Source organism: Zootermopsis nevadensis, unplaced genomic scaffold (genome assembly GCF_977971745.1).
Source record: "Zootermopsis nevadensis isolate Lab colony 2312 unplaced genomic scaffold, Znev_1.0 Znev_ptg000012l, whole genome shotgun sequence".
Classification (NCBI taxonomy): domain Eukaryota; kingdom Metazoa; phylum Arthropoda; class Insecta; order Blattodea; family Termopsidae; genus Zootermopsis; species Zootermopsis nevadensis.
The window spans coordinates 10,155,660-10,180,326 of record NW_028259144.1 but is presented as its reverse complement, the minus strand read 5'-3'; the positions used below and the strand labels follow the sequence as shown (position 1 = coordinate 10,180,326).

At 35.7% G+C, this 24,667-nt stretch overlaps 1 protein-coding gene across 5 annotated transcripts in view; it reads right to left on the bottom strand.

Annotated features, from left to right (window-relative positions):
- Nucleotides 1–6,926: 6,926 nt before the first annotated feature.
- The window catches only part of LOC110827656 (cell adhesion molecule 1), a 474,923-nt gene continuing 457,182 nt past the window's right edge, over nucleotides 6,927–24,667 (bottom strand). For all 5 annotated transcript variants that reach the window (XM_022059497.2, XM_087347883.1, XM_087347885.1 and 2 more), the window contains one exon: nucleotides 6,927–24,639. In XM_022059497.2, coding sequence (XP_021915189.1) covers nucleotides 24,551–24,639 — 89 coding nt within the window. In that variant the 3' untranslated portion in view covers nucleotides 6,927–24,550. The remainder of the gene's footprint in view (nucleotides 24,640–24,667) is intronic.

The following is a 24,667-nucleotide window of genomic DNA, read 5'->3' as shown; positions in this document are numbered from 1 at the left end:
TTGGACTTTGGTTCCATTAGTAAATGGATGGGTTGAAGGATGAGTGGATGGATGGATGAATGTGTGTAGATAGAAGAGTGGTTGGATGGTTGCTTGGATTTTTTAATGGATTGTTTGGGAGATGGTTTGATGTATGGGTGTATGATTGGTTGAATGGTTGGCTAAAAGAATGGGTTTATGGATGGGTGGTTTATTTAGTGCATATATGGGTGGATGTGTAGGTTTATGTATTGATGAATCGGTGGATGGATGAGTGTATAATTGGATGGATGGATGGGTGAATGGATGAATGGGTGGATGGTTTGATAGATGGAAGGGTTGTGTGATGGTTAGCTGGATTGTTGAGGAGATGATTTGACGTGTGAGTAATAGTTGAATAGTTGGTTGGCAAATGAGTGTATGGATGGCTGGTTGAATTAGTGGATATACTATGAGTAAATGTATAGGTGAATGGATGTTGGAGGGGTGGATGGATGTGTGAAAGGATGGGTGGAGGATGGTTGGATGTTAATGGGTGTATAGATGTGCGGTCCTTTGCTACTGCATGCACCTAATTAAATTTCTTCGTGATGTAATGTATATTTTGAGAAGTTAAAACTTAAACTTCTTGACGATGGTGAAGAAACGTCATTTTTAAGTTTTATATTTACTAGACGATGGATAATATCCAAGGAAATTTTTATTCAAGTTAAAACTTCTCTTATAGTCTACAAATCCTCCGCGTTCTGTGCAGCACGACTCTTCAGCACCGTCGGGAGATTCCAACAGCTCATTGCGTGACTCCCACACCCACTGACGCGTTTAGAAACGTATGTATGATCTCCGTTCATATTGTCCGATTTCAACCAAGATTGGAACATACAAAGGAAAATTCTCATTTGTCAAGGGAAGTTTATTCAGCGGATATTGAGCGGTGATATGCCCATAGACAGGCAGACATGGTGAAAGTATTGGGACAAATTTTAACTTCTAGCTGCAGAGGCACCTGAAATGCACCTTTTAGATGTGTTACATTTGCTTGTTAGTAATGGTCAGAGGAAAGCTGTAAGGAGTTTCATAAAATGTAATATCCAGGACTTTTGAAAAACTTGTAGCGGATTAAAATTATAATTAAAATCAGACAACAATAGCGGGCACTTTACACAAATACTTACATTCGTCTCTGCACGCGGACGCTGTTTTCAAAAGACGTGGGGGATTATCCAGCAAGAGAATCGCCAAGCTACCGAAACTATGCGATAACCTTAGCACCCAACCATACAGGCGCTAGATACCCCATCAAAGCAAAGGTCTCTGACGTCACTTGGACATGCTAGTGTCTTCTCCCTTTCGTGTAAATGCAAATATTTCCTTCTTATTTTGTGACGTTCATGGTTGATGTTTAAGCCTTAAGAAGATGGTTTGATAACCATGTCAAAATAACAGAGCTGACATTCTCATTGGAATATTCTGTGTCCTGATTAAGACAACTCTTCAGATCTACATCGGAAATGGCCGGGATTACTCCCTTAATAATATTTATGTACATACGCCACTACTGCACTAGTACTACTCTTAGATTAACCTTGTCAGTGCCACCTGGATGTTGAGATATAGCACCTGAAAAAGCTTGTGAAGAAAGAAGTAGACCATGCAGCTCCATTCAGACACTCTAAATTGCACAGAACATAAACTGAACGGATATTATCATAATCGACTACTGGTAATATTCGAAACTATTGTGCAGCATGACATTACAATACAATAAAAATAAAAACCATTCTTCTGTAATGCATTTTCTAACAAGAACGGACAAAATGTTTTTAGTTGGTGCCTTTATTTAAACAAGCAGCAACTAATTATATACTAACTACAACGTTTCCATATTGACTAATCACTTTGACTGCCATAAATATTCTTCTGGGGTGCAGTACTTTCACTATTTATACACTGTAACGTTTCCTTCTCTGCACTACACATTATATTACTTTACTTGTGTCTTACTAAGGCTCCTGTACTGATAAACACACGCCACGTCCTTAACAAGTACATATTAACTTCCTTGCAAACTTTATTATGCTTGGAACTTTTATTAAAAGATGAAAATGAGCTCAAAACAGCCAATAATAAATAAATCCAAAAATAGGGATGAATATCGATTGTACGACAGGGTAGGAAACATTACTACAAAACACATCTCTGCAAAAAAATAAAAGTACCTTCTCGAAGATGTAATTTTAAACTTATTTCCCTTTCTAGAAAAAATAAAGTAGGACAGTCAGATCACGAGCCAAAGCTCGACACGGCGTTGGCCTGGTAGGGCAGATGAGGTGCGGGTACACGCTTCGCTCGGGCCTTGTTGAAATTATTTCAGTCAAACTCCATATAGAACATTTAGAGCGCTCTCTGTGCCATTCTTTCCTGGAAAGGAAAAGTTATTCATAGTTTCGCTAATCTAATGCTCGTGGCGCATTCGAGCTACGGGAAATAATCCCATGGACTTTGTTTTCTTGACGAATTTCATGGCTACAATTTTCCAGGAATATTTAGAAAGAAGACCAAAGGAACGAGGCATCCGATATTTCTACACCGTTCCCCAAAAGCCTAAATGAACTGAGTTGTTCTAGAGCGTCGTTAAATAATTTACTCAAGGATTACTGAGATTTATGCAATATAGGAAACCTGTATTAACTATACGATAGTCAAAGAAGATTGTAAATAGATTGGGCTACAATGGTCGCTCACACATCGCAGGTACACTGAGGATCGGTATCTTCCGTATCTTTAGGATATCAATAAGCAATTTTTTAAATAAAAAATTACTCTGTGGCAGAGATAGGGAAAAGTAGACAACTCGAATTTAAGCCCGTCAAATAAAAATATAGTTACTATATATATATTAGTTTATTTTTTATTTTTAATGAGGAAATTACTGGACCATACCAACATTGTTAAAGAGAGATAAACTAACAATTAGGGGAAAAAGGTATTTACTCACTTTGGTCCTGGTTATCCCTGTAAACCAAATTTCTAAAGCGACAAAATTAATACAAATTAATTTAAAGCATTTACTCCAAACATACGTAAAAAAAAAAGTAGGATCCACGGCGAACCAACGTAGCTAGTGCACGACGTGTGGCTGCACAATGAAAACTAGGGGCAATGAATCCAGCCTTCTTTGGGCGATTCAGTGCAGGGACCGTCGCACACCTGAAAAGAATATCTTGGCGTAGAAACAATCCTGGTTTTATTTGCAGAAAGAGCTTCAGGCAAGCTTTTTTTCTTTGTTTCTGGCACGTTTACAAACTTTTCATTTTCTTTTTTATCAAAATGTTCTCTCAGTAGCTGCTTTATTAGAGTGCTAGTCAGGATTTCAGACTGTTGACATTTCCTCTTTCGTCCAATTTGATCACGTTGGTTAGCAAACGGACAAAGGTAAACATCATGTGGATAAGAACTGGTGAATGATCTTGTTCGAAATGAGTGAGGAAATTACTCAAAGACGATTCAGTTTTTTGAAAGCGAAACTCTGTCTGAATATTTCTGAAGGATTTAAGGATCATAAAGATAAGTAGGATAATCTGGAGTAACATCAGGATATGGACTATCAGTGACAGAAAGTGGAGTATAATCAAAATCAGAGAAATACTGTGGTTGTAAGAATAAATTCCATGGATAACTGAACCCTCTGTCCTAGCGAACACAGAGTTATACTTGCATGTCTCCAAATACGCCCAACTAACTATTCATCCCCTTCTGCTCCATTTTTAAAACTGAACTTTTTTGCGTAAAATCATTTTAGATATTTCACAAATTGTTACTGTTGTTCTTAATTAAAAACAATACTAGATAATCCTAACTTACTTAAAAGTGCCCCCTTTGTACATGTCTGCAGAGCGTTGCATATGGAAAATTGTACTTCGAGGCGCAGAGTTCAAAGTTCCAAACGCACCTTCTTGAATTGTTTTCTCTATTTTAATTCTATTCTACATCCCTTGACTGGTTTTTCTTAAACATTTGTACATCTGAAGTACATCATAAGTTCAAATTATTTAAAACAAAGAGATTATACACTTAAAATACAACATTTTACCTTCAGATATGAACATTTCAAATTACACTGATGCTTAAAATAATCTGTACAAAGTGAAAGGTTATCCATTTTTCCCTGTACACTTTGTCCCACAATTCAAATAAAATTTCATAGGTTATGGCCGCCAAAATAACGAACAATAAAATTCCATTAAAATGTGGAATAGGTAAACTATCACACGTCCAGTAACAGTACTATATTTTTATAGCTTTTAAAACTTGTTGGAAAATCTATTACTCATTTAAAATATCATAACAAAGACGCAGAATACTAAATGACGATGACTACAGACATGAAACCCCAATTACCCTGGGAATTAGCATTTGTTTCTTAGTTACGGGCGTTTTGGTAGTGCATTACACCGACCCTCCTGCGATTTCGGAATGGCGTGTGCATCAAATTTTGCCAAAGACTCGCCAAAACGGCTACGGAAACCTATGAAATCCTAAAGCAAGCATTTGGGGAGTCCGCAATGGGTCGTGCACAAACCTTTGTGTGGCATTCACGTTTTAAAAATGGCCGAACCTCTGTCGATGATGACGAGCGTTCTGGACGACCATCTTCGAGCACAACGCCGAAAATGTTACGAAGATTCGGCAGGCCATTCACGAAGATCGACGTCGTACCATCAACGACCTGTCAGCTGATTCTAAAGGAAGAACTCCACATGCGACGCATCATGACAACGCGCCAGCGCACACCGCCCTCAAAGTTCGGCAGTTTTTGGGCTCAAACACCATGGCCGTCATCCCGCACCCTCCTTATTCGCCGTGTGACTTCTTCCTCTTCCAAAAGATGAAAATTCAGCTAAAGGAAAGGAGATTTGAGACGATAGAAGAGATTCAGGCAGAATCGCAGATGGTGCTTGACAGGCTGACAAAGAAGGTTTCCAGGGATGCTTTCAGGCTTGGCAGCGGCGCTGGGATCGTTGTGTTCACTCCCAGGGGAACTACTTCGAGGGTGATGGATGAATTTAATACCTGAGATAATTGTACGGGTTTTTATAGGCGCAGTGTAGAAACTTTCCGATCGCACCTCGTATATAAAACAATTTATTTTAATTCACAAAACTTTCGTTATGTTCAGATTCAGTAGCTCGGTGTTTTCGCGACTGTCTTGCACAACCTCCATCTTGATATCTTACCCAATCGACTTTGTTTAATTTTAATTTACACAACCAAATAATATTAACATTACGATTTATTTCATACTGACTTTAGGCATTCTATACATTGCCGGTAACATATATACCACGTTCCGGGATCTGAGTCTACTGTCATGTCCAAGTGGCACATATGCTATTAGGCGTACTTTTAAAACAGATACTAGTGGCGACAGCTGAAATCGAACCAGGGATCAGTATACAATGGGGGTAGGGCAGAAAATAATTATTTTCTATCTCACAATAATTTTTCCTGTTGTTTCGTATGGGTGCGAAACATGGTCTCTCACTCAGAGGGAGGAACATAGATTGCAGGTGTTTGAGAATAGGGTGTTGAGGAGGATATTTGGGCCTAGGAGAGAAGACGATGGGGTCTGTAGAAAACTGCATAATGATGAGCTTAAAAATCTGTACTCCTCCCCCAGTATTGTCAGGGTGATTAAGTCGAGAAGAATGAGATGGGCGGGGCATGTCTTATACGTAACTTAAATGTAATGTCGTTTATTAATTTTGAAAAAATCTCAATCGATGGTACCTGTAATTTTCCAGGAGTCTTTTACACAGCGCACGTAAATAATAACAGTTACTCAAGCAGATCGTTTTAACCCCATTATAAATACAAGTTACAATGCGGTTTGTCTAACTGAAGCCTGCACAACTTGAAAGTGCATGTAGCCCAAAATGTAAACTATACAATTGCTTCGGGCCACAGTCTCGTATTTCATGTGTTATAATTACATTAATTAAATGTATGTGGACGTCATGCATTGTGTAAATAAATACATCAATGTTATATTAATTATTGCATTAATCAAATTAAATACCGGTGCATTATTTTATTATTTAAATTTACAAGTGCGCGAATTCAGTAACTAACAAGTTATTATTAAATTTTTTGATTATTAGACAGTACAAACTTTTACGCAAGGTCTCGTAACTTTCAAGAATGTACGTAAAAAAATAAATAAAATAAGAAAGTAAGTTTTTATTATCCTAGATCATCTTTAAAAATTGATTTTTCAGGGGTTCGGGTGTGGTTGAGCCGATCGCCCTTCGGCCAGAGACAATTTTTTCGGGGATGCATGTCGTGCAGGCCTGGTGTAAGCAGTACTTCATGTCGACTCCAGGTTCTTGTTAATAAAAACATTTACAACTTTAGGGAAAAGCACAATTAGGAATGATATTGATTGTCCTATCATTCAAAATTAACCACCTGGAACGTAAAAGTGATGGTTAATAAAAGTACCAGACACAAGAAGTAACATATCAACCCATAAAAATGTTTATAATTTCATGTAACAAAGAAATTATTTCATTTATAACTAAACAGTAACATTTATATTATACAATTTATCTATGAAACTGGTTCTTCAGTTTTCTAGCACAGCTGTGCAACTTCCTTCAACAAAGAGGCCTAAGACCTATGTATAAAGAAATAGTTTCTATTTATCAGTGAAGTACTTGATTTAACAAATATACTCTTGATTTTTCATAACCATTAAGTAAATACATACATTCTGAATGCAGTCAGAGCTTCGAGCTGTTTGCTCAGTTGCCGAGGCGAGCAAATTCTATCGTGAAATTTTCGTTCGGGCATCTTTCTGATAATAGTTTTCTATATATTTTCTGTCTACTTATCGTGACTGAATACACACATTCAATGAAACAGAATATACAAAAAGAAACTACCAATTCTATTGAACAAAGATGCTTTTATTATTCTGTGCAATCACCACCACCATCGCTATCAACGACGTTCGCCGAAATCCAACACACGAAACACAGAAAACAGGTATTACATTGTATATACATACATACAAACATACATACACAGAGTATATTAAAGAGCACACGTATTACCAAAATAATTCAACTTTGCTTCACAGTACAGTTCATAATAGACATGAGTAGCATACAGGAAGACATGAGTGCCTGATGGTCAGCTTTGACCCTTTTTGTTTGGAATGTTATAATTATAGACAGTCAAATTGCTTACAGAAGGAATAAAGAATGCCAATTGTTAAAATCTATTTCACAGAGCCATGCAAACTGCGACACCTCACGCATGTGTTATTAGGAACAGTATTATAGGTGGAAATTAATTGAAAATATCATAAATTATGAATAGTGAACGAACTCCATGGAAATTGGACATGTGTGGTAATACAGGGAGTCTTATTTTGTGAGTCGAATAAGTCGCTCGCTCGCCCCATTGTGTCGGGCCGCCGGCCCGCAAAGCGAAATGTTCGTTCACGGCTGCATTATCTAGAGAACTCTCTGTATCTGTTGTGACAACGGAATCTGGAACTAGTTTTTTGGTCTAAATGTTAAAGAGACTGGTCTAAAAACATTTCAGTAACATTAGCCTATTTTCGTATTAGTATTATAACATCCAATGGACGTAACGGAATATCCCACGACAATAATTTTCTTGGTCAATCTCTATACTAAAATGTTCTAAGCAAAGAACATGACGTCAACTGTTCCAACCACAAATCATACCCATTAGTTTCTAACCACATAAAACGAAATTTAATATCCGAGATTCGAGTGTAACGAAGAGTGGAGGAGGTCCTAAAGTGTGACACTAAAGCGGACAAAGAAATGCAAAGTCGTGTTCAAGTAACTCTATTACAAGTAGAAGCAAAACCACTGAAACTGATCTTCGTTGCCAAGTGGAGAAGTTAAATTGCAGCTTGCTAGATAAAAAAAAATCCGCATACAACGACTTGCAACTACAATTATCGAAGGGGAAGGTCACACAAGCGCTACGTACGTGGACATGAAAGACGACGTCAATCAGGACCATAAAGTATGTACAGCGCTCACACATCACATCATATCTGAACACAGAAGAAAACATATCGTTTATCAGCGCGTACTACGCCTACAACTTCATTCAGTATAATGCATATACATAATTATCCACAAAGAACATATCTCCAGAGTTTACCTACACAACTGCTGAAACATCATGGACAGATACCGCAGAGAAGTAGCAAGTAGGGCCCACGGATGACCAGCCAGCCAGTGGCATTGGCTGTCCCTAGGACCCACGGCTGCATCAGCCAGTAGCGCTGTCTCTCCCTAGGTCCCGTTATAAAGTCAGCAGCGTGGCTTGTCCGAAGAACCAACAGTGAATTACTCAGTAACATTGATTAATCCTAGGACCAAGAGTGAATCAGTATCATCGTCTGTCCCTAGAACTTACAGTGAATTAGTCAGTAACGCTGTCTATCCGTAGGACCACCAGTGAATAAGAGAGTTGTATTGTCTCTTCCTGAGACCAACTCCAGATTAGTCACTTACATATCCTGTACCTAAGGACTGTAACTCCAATAACGAAACAAGAGAGCAATGATACGACAGGCAATCTACAGCGGAATCGGCCGCTATAATATTCAGCACAAAGACAATGAAAGGATCAGGCGTACGTTGAGAAAACTGTACTGCATGAAAAACACAAAGTCAGCTCAAAATTGAAGTGTAAAATAAATTTAAGGGAGGCTGGAAGGAGAAAGAGACGTACACCCTTAAAAGGAAGCACAACCTGCCTCAATAATAGATAGAAACCTCATTAAACAGAAACGTTGATAGGTGCTTCGCAGGAAATATTTCCGTCGTGTTAAAAATTGTATTAGAAGAACAAGGTGGAATATAATTATACAACAGCGCCAAGAACCCTCAAAGCGAGGTTAGAACTATTAGTCATGACGCAATGCTTAGAACAGTCTGCGGGCCAAAGCCAGAACTATAATTTACATACAATGTAATAAAATGTTGTGAAATGGAGAAGAAAGATGGTGTTGAAATAGGCCTACATTTAAACAGCGCGGACGTGTGGAAACATTATTTGCAAGATACGGAGTAAGGCATAATGGCGAAAGCGAAGGATAGTTAAATAAAAAGTCGTAATGAAGGTAAAATGTTACACGAAAATCAACATATAACTGATGATATGGATAAACACATTGACGAAAGTTTTACGAATGCTAGAGAACCATAAAGAAATGCCAACATTATGGAAGCTGCAGACGTTTCGTAAAAATTTAGTTAACTTTGCCGGTAATGGGAAGCTTTGATGAAACATGTGACATCTGTGGGCTTTAGAATTAATAAATGCAAGGACAAGTAATACCGACTGAGAGTCCATAGTGCCAACAAGAGCGCCTCACTGTAATGTTATGAGGAAATTGGCGCTGGGGACACGAAGAATGTGGTTTTTTATGAAATATTTTACCCATTTATATTACACAGTCCAAGAATGCCAGCAAATGAGAAGAAACAAAAGAAATACATCAACCGCTACGCCGACAGCGGCTTATAGGAGTTATGGCTGGAGGAGAGATATAATCAATTCTCCGTGCGTAACTAACACGCGACGCAATGGCAGAGTCATATAATTACACACTGAAGTGGACAGCGAAGATTTCACAAAATTTATCTAACACCGGGACTGCCAATAAACAATTCGTGTTGACATCATGAGAACAACAAAGCACCCTCATTAAGTTTGTTGAAGTGCGATACATAGTTAATACAGCATAGAATATGATTCAGATATTAGAAAGTCAGACCATCTCGTACGACAGAATTTTGTTTTAGAAGAGGTGATGAGGGAAGATTCAGAACAGAATACAATAACTGGCGCAAAGTGGAAAAAGACAATTGTGACGTCATCACGTGGTAGGAGAACCATTTAAAGAAACAAAATATTTCTTCATAAAGGAGTGATGTAACAGACGCAGATATGATACAGCAAAATAAAACAATTCCTATGCATGTACGAATAATTAAAACTTCATAAAACTTCAGAATATATAAATCATTTTCACAGAAACGAAAAAAAATATTAAATTCACAGTTGACAGCTGCAAGTATGAGAACTATAGCTATCTACCGTCCATAGAATACATGTATTTATTATATATAATTATTAGATGGAACTACAACACATAATCGAAAACGACTCACTCATGAAAACATTGCAGCCATCCCTGATGAGAAAGAGAATAATAAACCCGAACAGGGATTCATGTACATCTTCGTTGAATACAGAAAGAGAAGGAACAAGACAGTAACAGCAAAGAAACCATGGACACATTAGGAAAGACAATAAACAAGAAAATACTGCTATAAATAAAATGGCCCATGAGACACCAACACGACAGAATGAAATACGAACACTTCTGGGACAAAGAACCGCAAATAAATCTCAAAGGAGACTTGGAAGAATATTTGACGAAAGAAATCAAAGTTCAAGATACAACAGATTGAAAGAAATTGGAATTATAGTGTATTTGATAAATGGGCTCTCCAAAAACGGTAAGATTCTTTAGACCAATAACAATATTGCACGTGGGCTACAACTTACTACGATCACGAGCTGAACTTGGCACACCTTCAGGGGTTCATGGACCCAGCAAAGTGCAACACCTCGTCAGGGGATATTTCTAGTACAATCCCAGATGAGATCGCTCACAGAGAACTGAAAGGGACGGCCGTATAATGTAATTGGTCTTGAAATAGTCTTTTTATAAAATATAAGACAACAATTTGTAATTTATTTTGGATTGCTATGGATTTGACATGAAAGTCATGAACATGATCAAAATAATATATGGAGAAGCACAACAGTGTACATGAATGGGTTTATATCCTCCATCCCCTCTGTACATTAAGTCAGTCAGTCCGTCACTATCAACAGATCTTCTATGGTTGACAAAACTACAGTGAAACCATTCACACACCGCACTGAAAATTATGTACTGCAGCATATTCAGCCGATGTTACTGTAAAAGATGGCTGTCTTCTGGGTTGTTTAGCCTTGTAGTCTGGTAGAAGTTTATCGGCGTTTCAGAGGTCCTTGCTGCCTCCATCATCAGGACAATTAGTAAGGAAGCCGCTCGCGAGATATCGGTTTGGGACATCGGAAACTCGCGCGCGTGTTATTGATAGCCCTGAAGATGGAGGTGGCAGCAATAACCTCCAAACATCAGTACACGTTTACCAGACTACATGGTGTAACAACCCAGAAGAAGCCATCTTTGTATTATCCGCCTTGAAAACCTGAAATATCATGATGTTCAAGATCTTTCTTGAAAACATAACAGGGCTATTCCATGCCAAATCAAACTGTGCTGTCAACCACGTACACACTAATTTCTATATTTTTTTATTTTACAAATTAATATCCACGAAGTGCAAGCTTCTACCAAAGTTTAAGTTTTACATTGAGACTAAATTCTAAGATGTTAATTAATGCAATTAGACAGTTTTCGTAACGCGGAAGCCATTTTCTCCAAAAATATCTAAATATCTCCATTATCGAAAAAGTCATAAATACAAAATTCGGTGTTCAGAAATAGTTTTCCTCAAGGAATCGGTTGATACGGAATTTATGTACATAACTGCAATAATTTGGGTGTTACCTTCATTGAACCACCCTTGTTTAAAACAATAAGAAAAACAATGTGGGATTATATTTAGAAAGCTGAAACATCTACGCAGTACAAACAAAGGACTACACTACGACATAATTTAAAACGGGCTGTTTTTACTAGCGCGATAAAATATTAATTTTTAAATTTGTAAGCAAGAAATATATCCTCGTAAAAAGACAACAGAAATGAAACACGCTTCAAACCGTATAAACACAATGATTAAATCACTTTCAATTAAAAACCAATATACATATATTTCAAGAAACTCTTATTTTTATAGTGTGCTGAACATCAGTTTTCTTGTGACACTTTTTGGTACACACATCTTCATCTTATGACTAAGAGATATATCGTTGATAGACACAAACTTATGGTGGCTTTGTACCAGGGACAGTTTTAGCATGCTGTAGTCTGTCAGCCTTAGAACATCGCTTTGATTTCTTTCTGTTATGTGAAAGAACGTAACCTGTAATATTTCTTTGGCCCATTTGCTGTATGCTGAAGACAGTTAATGATTACACAGAAACTCTTCTCTCTCTCTACTTTAGGCTTCTGGTAAGCGATAATAAACTGCAAAAGGGGTGGAGAGTTGCCTGATCACTTTCCGAGTGGAGTCCTTGAACGGAACCTTGCCAGTAAAATGATAAAATCGGACATTGCTTCTTTTTTCTTAAAAAAAAGGCTAGCATAAAGGTCATAACTCAAAAACTATTCCAGATAAACACAAAAATACTTAGCTACAATAGATTCCTTGAGACAAACCACTACTGCTGCGCACCAAATTTAGTATTTTTTATTTTTTTTAAATAAGGGAGACATTTGTGAAGAAATGGCTTTCTGTACCCTAACAACTGCCTAATTTTATAAATTAATATCTAGAGATTTATTAACAATAACAATTTCAAACTTTGAAATATCAAACTTGGGAATTAAATATCAGGTTAACAATTACATTTTGGTGGGTTTTTTATGAAATAACCTAACCGATAAACTAGATGAGGTATTACGAATGTTAAGAGTCATTTTCAGGTCAATTATACACAACTTCCCTTAATCGCAGGCTCTGAGACAGGAATATGAACGCTATGAGTATCAGTTACGTCATTGAAACAAAAATACTAGAAACAATATAATCGAACAACGCCAATAATATGACCGCACGTAATTGGGAAGGAACTGTAAACAGCATAAATATAACCGCGAAAGAAATGTCTCTGACAAATGTTTTCACAGAGACTAGATGTCATACACACCCACATGTTATCTAAATAAGATAGGCCTGCTATGTTCAAATAATACTGACAACAACAGAAGACACACGAAAAATACCGAACAACACTGTGTGGCATAAATTTCCAGGAGATATATTTAGAGCGAGCGAGTAGAATATATTAGGAAGAACAATCGTAAAAATGCTCTCTTCCTAATGGTCGTTACATACAAAGAATAAACAATGATGTTTTGACAGAAAAATGGATTCAGTTATGGAAACAGTAAATAAAAATACAAAACTCACCTAAATTCCAAATAATCACAAAAAGGTTTGAATGCCTGCGACAAAATTTTCTTTCAGGAACGGACCTACACATCACCAGCATAAAACAAGTGTTTAAGTCTACTGGATATTAAAAAGAATATTCATCTAAAGGCAACGATTTGAATAGTTCATAGCAGACAACACAGAACTGGAACCGTACTGAGGAATAATTTTTGCAGAGAGCATAAAATTCTCACAGCAGTACCACAACACGTTCGTTTCCACATCGATATTATGAAATGTGTCCCGCAAAATATCTGAAAATATAACAAATACAAAGCCTTTAGAAATACATCTATTAAGACTATTCAAATGACGTCTATGATGAGGTAAGCATACGTCTGCATGGCCCGATCTGAAATGTACTACATGTACAGCAGATAGACATATTCTACAGCCGGCTTCAGATATGAATGTAAAGGAAACATCGCGGACGCGAATTTAAATTTGTTGTCAAGTTTCTATACCTCCGGCTAAGCTCTAATATGAATTTACAAACAATTTTAAGCAAGGATTCTATGATAATGTGTACAGTGGCGGCTAGTAAGGAAATGTTTCTTGTATGCTGATGTACGAGACCAAGGATCGCCAGCCGCACGTCTATTTCCGATGGAACATTGGTGCCATCGGGAGGGTTAATGGGTGTCCGTGAGAAGTTTAGAATATTTATAACAATTTCTCAATATTTCGCTAGTGGTCGCAAAGTACGTGATTATTTCAGCTCTATGAACTGAATATCTGCAACATACCAAGGATTCTAAACATTTAGATAGTTGTCAAATACTAAGCAAGGGTCTGAGCGTAATTAATGGTGACGTTTTCTAAGGAAGTTACTTTCGCTCTAATGTATATTTTTACATTTGTTATGAAGCATGCAAGAAATAGTGACTTGGAAACGTCCAAAATATGAACACTACGCAGAAATATATTCATAATCAAATTAATAGTAGTTAATAGCTCTCCTTAATTAATTATTTATTTGCAGAATAAAAGGGTGCCTCAAAAATGTTGTAAGGTTTTCTTAGTGAACGACGTTGGCGACCCATGGAGCAGAATCATAAAATTGAAAAATATTTTTACAAATAGAAGAGTATTTTAAAAATATGGTAATTCTTGAAAATAAATTTCTTCTTATGCCATTGCTTCTTTAGATGAACATGTTAATTAGACACATAAGATTTTTACTTATTCAATAATATCCATATCCTAATAATACTGTATCTTAACAGACCATATTATGGCAGTGTTACTACGTTTAAACCAACTGTGTTATGTTTCCCTTCTAAAGCCGCCACTTTTTTCAACGAAATATTAGTTGTGGTCAAAACTGCAACAACAATCTCAGATTGTAATAAAACGTAACTTAGATAAACTGTGGGAATCTGTGGCATTCTAAGAGCTAAGATGCATGTTCCTTTCTAGGAAATTAACAAATGCAGTATCTATTATCCAAAAGCGCAGGAAACGTTTTAACTATCTGTTTATGATTAATACACTTATATCATTGAATAATGAAGATCTCAAATTTGTGTTGAGTTTATCCTGAAACGCACCCTAAACTTGAGCATTACTTTAATGCATTAAAGCTAATTGGACGAAGCCTACTGATCCTGTACATGTCATTCATAATCCGGGCTACAAGCCAAAAATATTATTAAATACGTCTGAATCACTACAATATACATCAACTGCAGGCCAACTAGCTAACATCTGACTCGCGTTGCCCCAAATTACTTAAATATATAAATATATTGCACGGTATCAGACATACATTCAAATTCATGCTTTACAGATATATCGAATGCAGGACAGAAGCTTTTTCACAATATCACACAAGGAATAATGGGTCAGTCCCGATACATCGTGAGTTAAAGTTGAAAATAATTTGTTACCTTTACGTAAATTTCAGATATAGGCTTCAAGGCGATAGGTAAAGAAAGTTTGCTAAATGTTAGCCAGAACGAAGTGAAGTATCAGTTTAAATATAAATTCAAATGGTACATAAAATTATTCAGTTTCATCACGCATCCATCTTTACGTGTCACATGAATTAATATGACTCTGGAAAATATTATAAAGAGCAATCAAGTGCCATGAATTAGCAGTGGCCGATTTATAGCGATTTTATAAATATATTGTTTTCTAACAGCACACGAACAATTCTCTCATGAGATGAACTACTTAGACTAGGTTTTAAGATTACGTAGACTTTTATCAATTTTATATTAGCCTCAATATCTACAAGAACAAAGAAGAGGTATCTCGTCAATTGTGTCCTTACTCTGTGGTCGTATTCCGTCATTAGTAACAGGCCAACTAAGTGAACGGTACAATTCATTCCAGTTACAATAAAAGGCTATGCTATAGGATGTACATATCCGTGTAGTGTGAATAGAAAATAGATGCTTCCTCCAACACATGTAAAATACAGAATAGTACCGGAATTAAAACTTTTATAAGATACCAGAGTACTGTACAGACGCAGTATGGAATGAAATATACGCCAAAACTTTATTGAATTAATTCATATTTTTAGAGGTTCAAATGTGATGACTCATCTCATGACTTACTGAAGATCTCCTACATTAGCACTTAATGAAGTTGACTGTCTTCTGGGATGTTGCACCGTGTCGCCTTTCAGACAACGACCAACGTTTCGGAGGCGCTTCCTGCGTCCTTCATCAGCTTCAAACATGAAACAGAATGTTTCTGTGAAACGTTCGTATCGACTTATGAGTCAACGCGGCGTTACAATCCAAAAGAAAATCAACTAAAATCTTGTATGTGGTTACTAACATTTGGAATATGTATTATCTACAGGCTTGACCTTAAAATGGAAGAAGTACATTCCTCCAAAACGGCGGAGATCACCAAAAAGAGTAAATGACACCATAACACATGAAAACCTCAGATCTCAAAGATTATGATTGCTTCTTCGCGGTCTTGTATTATTTATAATTCACATAATTTTCCGATGTTGTCATCACAGCGTATAGAATTCCTGTTAAATTTACGAATACTTTTCCAATCACTCTGCCAGCACAAAATTTTCAAATTTACTTCATTTGAAAAGTAATGTACTTGACTTGATAAAAATGTACGTCAATATCTGATTCATTATACGATTCGAAAAGTTATATTGTCTGAGGCAATATTTGGTACAGACAAGATTTTGACAACTCGTTCCACTATCATCTTCAGGGGATTCGTTGTTTCCAAACTTATATTTCTTAAACTTATACTACATTTAATATTTTTTGTTATATACATACGTATTGCACTTTTATTGTAAATAAAAATGTAATATATTCAAATAGTTTATTAAACGTTTAGAAAAACTTGTCAGTGTAATGACAACAAATCACACCAGGACTACAGCCAATTTTCGAAATGTCATGTATATCAAACGTACCTCAGGCAATGGACAATTCCCAGCATAATATTCATATAAAGAATTATACTTGTTCTGTGTACTGATATAGTATAGCGTTGATGCCACGTCAAAACATCCTTTACACAATATAAATTTCAAAAAAAATTATTACCAAATACACAGTGGCCATATTTTACGTAAGTTGAGACAGTCACTTCCAATATAATGTTAACACCGGCAGTAGAGATTTTTGGTATAATTTAACGTATATTTATTAACTTCGAAACTTGGTATCTTATTTTTCTAATGACTGTATTTTTCTTGAGAGATAGTGGGATACAAGAGGCCTAAAATTATGCTTTCTTCAAATATAGCAGCTGATGCTATCCATTATATTTTTGCCATCTTCATCCAACTATTAATGTAAGCCTGTTTGAACATTTTCATTGCTCCAATAGCGGTGGCACACAGTCTTTAACTGAAGTACACTCGGGAAGATTGCACGAACAAGTGATTGTCTTTAGCTTAACTTACGATCATGCGTGGTTTTCTGATTAAACGAGTAGACAAATACTTGCTCATACACGGATGCCACATAACTCAAAAGGTGTAATTGGTTTACAGTAATCAATCTATAGCTAACTCCAAAAGCTAACACTACAACATTTCCACTAAGAAATATATAGCAATAAATTAGCAATTACTAACAAGCACACATGTTTTTTAACTTATACAACAATATTTCTTCACACAACCCTTAAAATCAACATCAATGCATTCATCCCACATTATATAAAGTAAATACGTACATACTCAACACTCTTAAAAGTTAACGACTTCAACAAACATAACTGTCATTAAAAAACATTTAAATATGATCTCGCTAAAGGGATATTTCTCCTATTAAATCGCTTTTGTTTAATTTGACAAAGTCGCAATAAACTGTTTTCCTTACATTCATTAAGCTCCAGTTGGGAAACATTAGTCGTTAATTTTATAAATCCCAGTTGATAGGCTGTTACACTTTTTTATGTTAACATTTCACGTATGATAAATATTTGTACATTTATTAGAAATTTCTTGTATTTCTGAGTAATAACTTAAATATTTGTCATTGTTATTCATGACTCAAAATTGATTCTCCACGAACATACAGGAACGAATTACAAACCTAGAGCATGATTCAGGTCTCCTCATCTCTCTTTCTGCCTCTCGCACAAAGACACAAATATAAATCATAGGCGTGCGCGTGTGGTTTAATTATAAGCACTTTTCCATACGCTTGAAACCAAAGCATTTTGTTTGTAATGTGATGATCATACTGATGATAACTAAAATGAAATATATTCAACAAACAATAGTGTTATATTTGTACAGATGTCACATAACGTTCAGCCTTGGGCATATTACAGACCACCAATGGCGATCAATTGTAAATTTACATTTATATGGGAAAAATAACACTGTTAGAAATAGCATAACAATAATCTGCATATAAATGACTTTAAATATGTTTAACTACATGAACCTGTCTATCTCAAGGGAACAATAAATTTACTGAAGTGTATATTCTTAAGAAAGACGGTACACAAGCCGTTATTAATTCTTACAAATTTTTAATTAAAAGTGTTTTGTTACAAAGCTTTATTTTCTGACATCCAAAGCAATGTTTTCTTTCAACACCAAACACAACAAAATGTGTAGCTACAACCGTAAGTAATAGCAGTATCCATTAAGTACAGTTATAATGGCTTTGAGCGACATTTTGTCAATGCAGGAACAGAATGCTCTTACGAAAGTAAACAAGAATAAATATTAATAAGAGAAAATAGATTTTATCAGCAGGGAAATACATTTAACACTATATTATAACATTTAATAAACAAAATTTTGTTTCAGAACACTTAATTACCTAAACCGCCAACATATAACACATTGATCATATCAGTAGATCAATTTTCACAGCTAAATTCAAACAGACAGCCGAATTTTAGACACATCATAAAATCACATACATTAATTTTTGTTAAGCTTCCCCTGTAGGAAAATTAATATCATAATTACATACGAAGAACATCTGAATATTTTGTAGTTCGGACCAATGATAAGTATACTTAAAATAACTTTTATTTTTGAACTCTAAATAAGAAACCAGTTATGAAGAAGCGAGAGTTAAATTATAATTTCACACACATTAAAACAATTAACTTCTGTGAACATTAATATACACTAGAGTAACACTATTTTTCGTAAACTGATCATAACAATAACTCTGAGTCTGAGTCTTAATGCAGAGATATGAAGGATTTGAGGTTTTCACAGCGGTGAGTATGAAGATTTCTGTCTTCTGGGTTGTTGCACCGTGTAGTATGGTCGATGTTAACCAACGTTTCAGAGGTCATACTGCCTCCGTCATCAGGGCGACATCGCAACAACCCAGAAGACACAAATCTTCTGAGATATGAACTTTATATCATCTAATTTTGTGCTTTAAAAAACTGATAACAAATATTAATTTCTTTAAAAACAATAATAGACCAGATCAGCAATTATTGTATGCGTGTCAAGAGTCATAATGTGGTAAAAACAAACACGCAATTCTTCAAATATCTGGTTTATTTCTAGACATCAGCAGTCAATACGAATCGCAAGTAACTCCCAGTCTGATGCTTTAATTTAAACATGAATTCATGCGGCAAACAAATGGAAGAGTTATTGTTTTCCGACTTATCAGTTAACTCCAGAAAGTGCATACTATATAGTATAATAGGGTTAGCATACAGACACATTCTGTATAAAGCTGAAATTGATTGCAAGAAGTCTCAAGTAGGAGATTTAAATATGAAAATTTACACAGAATATCTGCTAATTTCATTAGCAAAAATACATATACGGTATATAAATATAACTATTATATATTTATATAAGCTCATTAGTATGTTTCCATTGGTCTTGAAGCTTTTAATACACGACATTAAAAGGATATCAGATTGGAATCTTATTATAACTTATTTGTACAAATGCAACTTGACTGAACCATTATAACATATCACGTAAAAGCTTTTGAACTTCTGAAAAAAGTTCAGTAGTAAGATTCTATTTCTAGTATAGTATGGCGGAAATGTGTCTACAGCTTGAGTTTGAAACACAGAATAATATTTAAAGTGAGTGATTAATTTTGTAAATGTTAACCTAAGTGACAATGACAGAATCGTAACATGTAAATACATCTGAGTTATATATTAATATCAAAAACATATTATTATGGAATTAAATTAAATTGTTTAATAAGTAATATTATAGTAAGTTATAACAAAATTAAATCTTCTCAATTATTTATTAAATTGCAGTTCAAATACAAGATATGAAAGAAAAATATATACTATATTTAAAAAACACTTACCGTCTGTCTGTATGATTCATAGTGTTTCAGTGTATGATCAAAGAAAGTAATTTTGAATCACGGGTGTATAATCAACATGAAAAAATTTGCAGAAAATTTAAAACAACATTTATATTTTCAATGCGGAAATTACTTTATGTCTGCATGAACTCCACTAGCATTCTTGTCTTTTAAAAAATACTACATTTTAATATATTTGTATAGCCTCGTATGTTCTCCTGTCTTCTCTCTTTATTGAGCTGTGAACTGAAATAGGTTCAGCAATTCTTCCTTAAAAGTGCATCCCTATGTGTTCAATCTTTAAATTCTAGTTAGTTTTCTTACACACATTACCCTACACCTTGTTCTCGACTGGCTTCAGAAGACGTTTTTTCGTCAATCACTTATTTGCCCAGGAAATTTTTAATTTTTTAGATGACGGGTACGATCGCATTGTGACATTTAAAATATTATGTTAACAGGTTAACCACTAGACGGCAGATGTAAGCCCAAGAGAATTTAACTGCAATTCTTACATCACGGCTTCTCCATTTAATACAAGTACAGCTAAAGTAGTACGTGAGTAAAAAGTTCACATAAACACACGAGTAATAGGAATCATGTGTAATATTATGCGAGACTTGGATTTTAAAAACAACTACCTCCCTTACTTTAAACGAAACAGTTACTAAAAAACGTGCGCTTCTTCGCCGATGTTAACGTCCTAAGAACACGTGAAAATAACGGTAATTACACGCAATTAATTGAAACTGGCTCGTGTAGGTTACAGTGCCAGACTACGTCATTAGCGACTAAACATTGGCTTGCAAACATTTTCTATCGCCATGACAAATAAGTAATTTCTAGAATATTTTCATTGCGTTGTACAGGATTCATAATCAAAACAGAACATCGTTAAACCTTATTAGCATAAAAGTCAGAAACTCTGGTGACTTAAACGTGATTTTTTATGACTTGGTGCCAGATGATGGTATAACAACTTGTACGAAGGTGTTCTACGCTTAATTGACCGTTAAAAATGCACCTGTTTGCTGGTAGGGAGTGCCATGGGAAGACCGTTCAGCTGTAGCGAATCTCTTGCTATCGCTTTTGCCCTTCTATATCCCCTTCCATTCAAGCCGCGATGTAGCTCAAGCTTGGAAATCTCTTGCAGAGAATAATAAGATTAAGGGTATTTGAAAAAGTTCTTGTGAGTATAATCCCCGAATTTACGTAAGGGAACTAAGGGAAATCAGGAACAATCTGTCTTCCAGATTACATTTGAAGCCGGGGTCTCCCGATAACGAAGCGGGAATGCTGATCACTTAGCTGCGAATTTTGGTGCTTAGGCATAAATTAGTGTAAAATTAATAAGGATCTTGAAGCAACAGGATGTGAGGCTGTGAACTGTAATAATTTTACTCAGAATCGGGACCGGTGACGGCTCTTGTGAACACGGTAATGCACATTTTCTTTCCAAAAAAAGGCAACAAAATATCTGACTTGCTGAGCGACTACCAGCTTTTAAATTGAGGCTATGTTTCATGAAGTTATTAACGTAGATACTTTGTATAAGTTTCAACAATTATTTCAAATTCACGTTGATTAATATTACGTAATTTTTATTGCTAATATACTGGATGCAAGAGATTTCCGAGCCTGAGCTACATCACAGAAGAGAAGGGAATATAGAAAGGACAGAGAGATAGCTAGACGCCAAATCCACTACAGCTTAACGGTCCTCTCCTCGTACCTCGGCTGGCTGGCAACATATTTGAATTTGTAACAGTCAAGTTTCTGTACCATCATTTGGTATCCACTTTCAAAAAGAAGTACCGCTAAATCAGATACGAGTACAATTATTTATTGTAGTATATATTATATAATCTTTACTTTTGTGCATTCTGCTGTGAAAGTTGTTCATTCATAAGAAATGACGGGCCACAAACACAAGATGACGAATATAAATCCCGCTGCATTAGGCAGAGCGCTGAGTCCTTTTTCCCTCTTGGGGAAAGTTTCTCCAAACTTTCCCAGTAAAAGAGAACACAAAAGGTATCAATGTTCGTGCTAAATGAACATAATTGTTATGGTGAGCAGAATTAGTAGATTATACTTACATTGGTTTTTACGAAGTACTCACAGAAAGTGTGGCACTAGCACTGCACCTTTGTTTCAACCTGCCTGTCGACGAGAGAGAACAACAGACGGCGAGCTTGTAGTAGCGTGAGCGCTGAGGTGAACCTTTAGTTCAGCTTCTGCGCATGAGCAGTAAATATTTTCCTAGGAGGAAATCCCTATATGCGATGTTTCTATAAGATCTGTAGTTGTATAGTTTTTAAATTTTCGTTTAATACAAATTAAATCTAATAGAGTTTAATACTGTCCTTCAATATTATTAGCAAGACAGAGAAGTCTTTATTATAAAATGCAAAATGCAAACACTTATAATCTTATATTTCATATACACTACTTTAAAAGCTGTGTTAGTTCACATGGAATGAAAAACTAAACGGGTAGTATAGGACTAGGAAGGGACCGACATTTTCTAGCCCCATTTCATTTTTAACTCTGCGACATCTTCTGTCCTACCAGCCACGCCTAGTCTGTTGGTTTCTCTGGAGGACAGTTCGTATTGTTGCTGATATTTTTATACGATAAAATATAAACAATATTATGTGGACATATATGGGTTCGTTCATATATAATTTATAAAGCACTTTCGTTGAATACGAAACCGAAAAATGTACCAAGCACTTCACACATGCACAGCTCATTCGAAGAGAAGCCAAAATTATGTAGCCGCTAAGTTTTCAGCCGTTTTGCAGGAAACAATTATGTGGATATGCGGCCGTCACAGTGGCCGCACGGTCTGGGGCGTGGGTTCGAATCCACCGCAAAGCATGGATATGTTTCCTGTGTCCTTTGTCGGTAGAGATACCTTGCGATGGTCTGATCACTTGTCCAAGGAGTCCTACCAGATGTCCAAACATATTTAAAAACCTCCCAAATGTGAAGGACTCCAGTCAATAAAGATTGTTTGTGGAATGTTTTCTAATCAAATGCATCACCAGTAAAGAATCATTGTCTATAGGTCACGTGTTTCAGAAATGCAATTTTATTAAATCCCCCCAACATTCGTACCACAATGCTAAGATACTGATTATAATTATTACTGTTTACTATTATGCAGCTGTTGTGTTACATAGTAAAATGTTTCTTTTGTATTCCTCCAAATTTAGTGGTCTGGCAGCGCAAACTAGTAAACAGACCAGAGCATTCACAACTGTATTTTACCTTAATATAAATAACGACATCATCAATACCACAAACCTCAGTTAATATGTAGTCAGAGCAGTATAATGTACTTCTGCATATCATTAGTATGCCACAACGTAGAATAATTACCAAATTTCCAGCTGATTTCTTTACGGATGTTAATGAATATATCTGAATTTTATTAATTACATATTTTATTTGTATTCTCTACACACCGTTTGCGTTGTTGTGTCTTGACTTGTAAAGAAAATCTATTAACAAATACTTTAAAACACATTAAAATATTCCTCCCCAGAAGCACGTATATGTGAATAGAAAATTATGTTCAAGTCTATTGAGATAATTAATTACGGATATTTTTCCTGCTTCGTTTTTCTAATTTCTGACAATAAATCTGAGAAAGACGCACGAGTTAAATGTACTACACTTTTATAACATTAATTTTCCTTAAGGAAAATATATTTTACTTCCAATACTATATGCGTCAACAAAATTAATTTCAAATCGAATTTTCACTAAAATCATCATGTTATTCAGCTCTGAAAATATCATGTCTGCTATGGTTTTAAAATCTGATGACTTCGGTTAGAACTAACGTATTTGAACACGAATTGCTTACATAAAATATTTCCTTTTCAACGTTAATTTCCTATCAACTACCAAATCTTTGCTATAAGTGTCCATACAAAGAAATAACAGACAGTGTAAGATGTCATTCGAAAAATCGTGAGGCATTACCCTATCAATGTTGGTCTTCTCAGTAGCAACGCAGCTTGGACTGTTATTTATACCCCATTTTCAGGGCTGATAATGGAGAGAATACGTTTCTCCAAACCGGTGATTTCTTCCTATATGTCCACACAGCGTTACATACCGGAAAACCAACATAGATATCTTTACAACTGTGAGAATCTCAACTCTCATACAGGCGTGTAACCGTTTTAAGAATATGATATAAAATAATATAAAAAATAATACAGATATTCAAAAATAGAGTCAACTGAAAACAGATTAATCGAAAAGCATTACACAGCTGACAAAAAACTGTTTTGCATATTCTCTGCACCAGTTCTTCACACTTTCGTCTTGCGATGTCTTACAGTTCCTATGAGATGAAGAGACGAATCCTGTGGGGACTTGGATTTATTCACAACTGGCCAGCCTAACAACTCAAGATAAAAACGAATTGTCTACGTCTCACATTATGAAATCTTGACAGCAATGGGAGCTAAACAGTTTGGGTTAACGCCAAGATATAATGGAGCATGAATGACGCAGATGCACTCACTGGTCGTGAAATTTTCACCTCAGGAAGATGAAGAGAGACGCGGTCAACAGGAGCACAAACCAGGAGTCAGCACGGCTGCCAGACTGCGGTACCTCGATGTCCACTAGAACATAACACAGAACTCGAATACT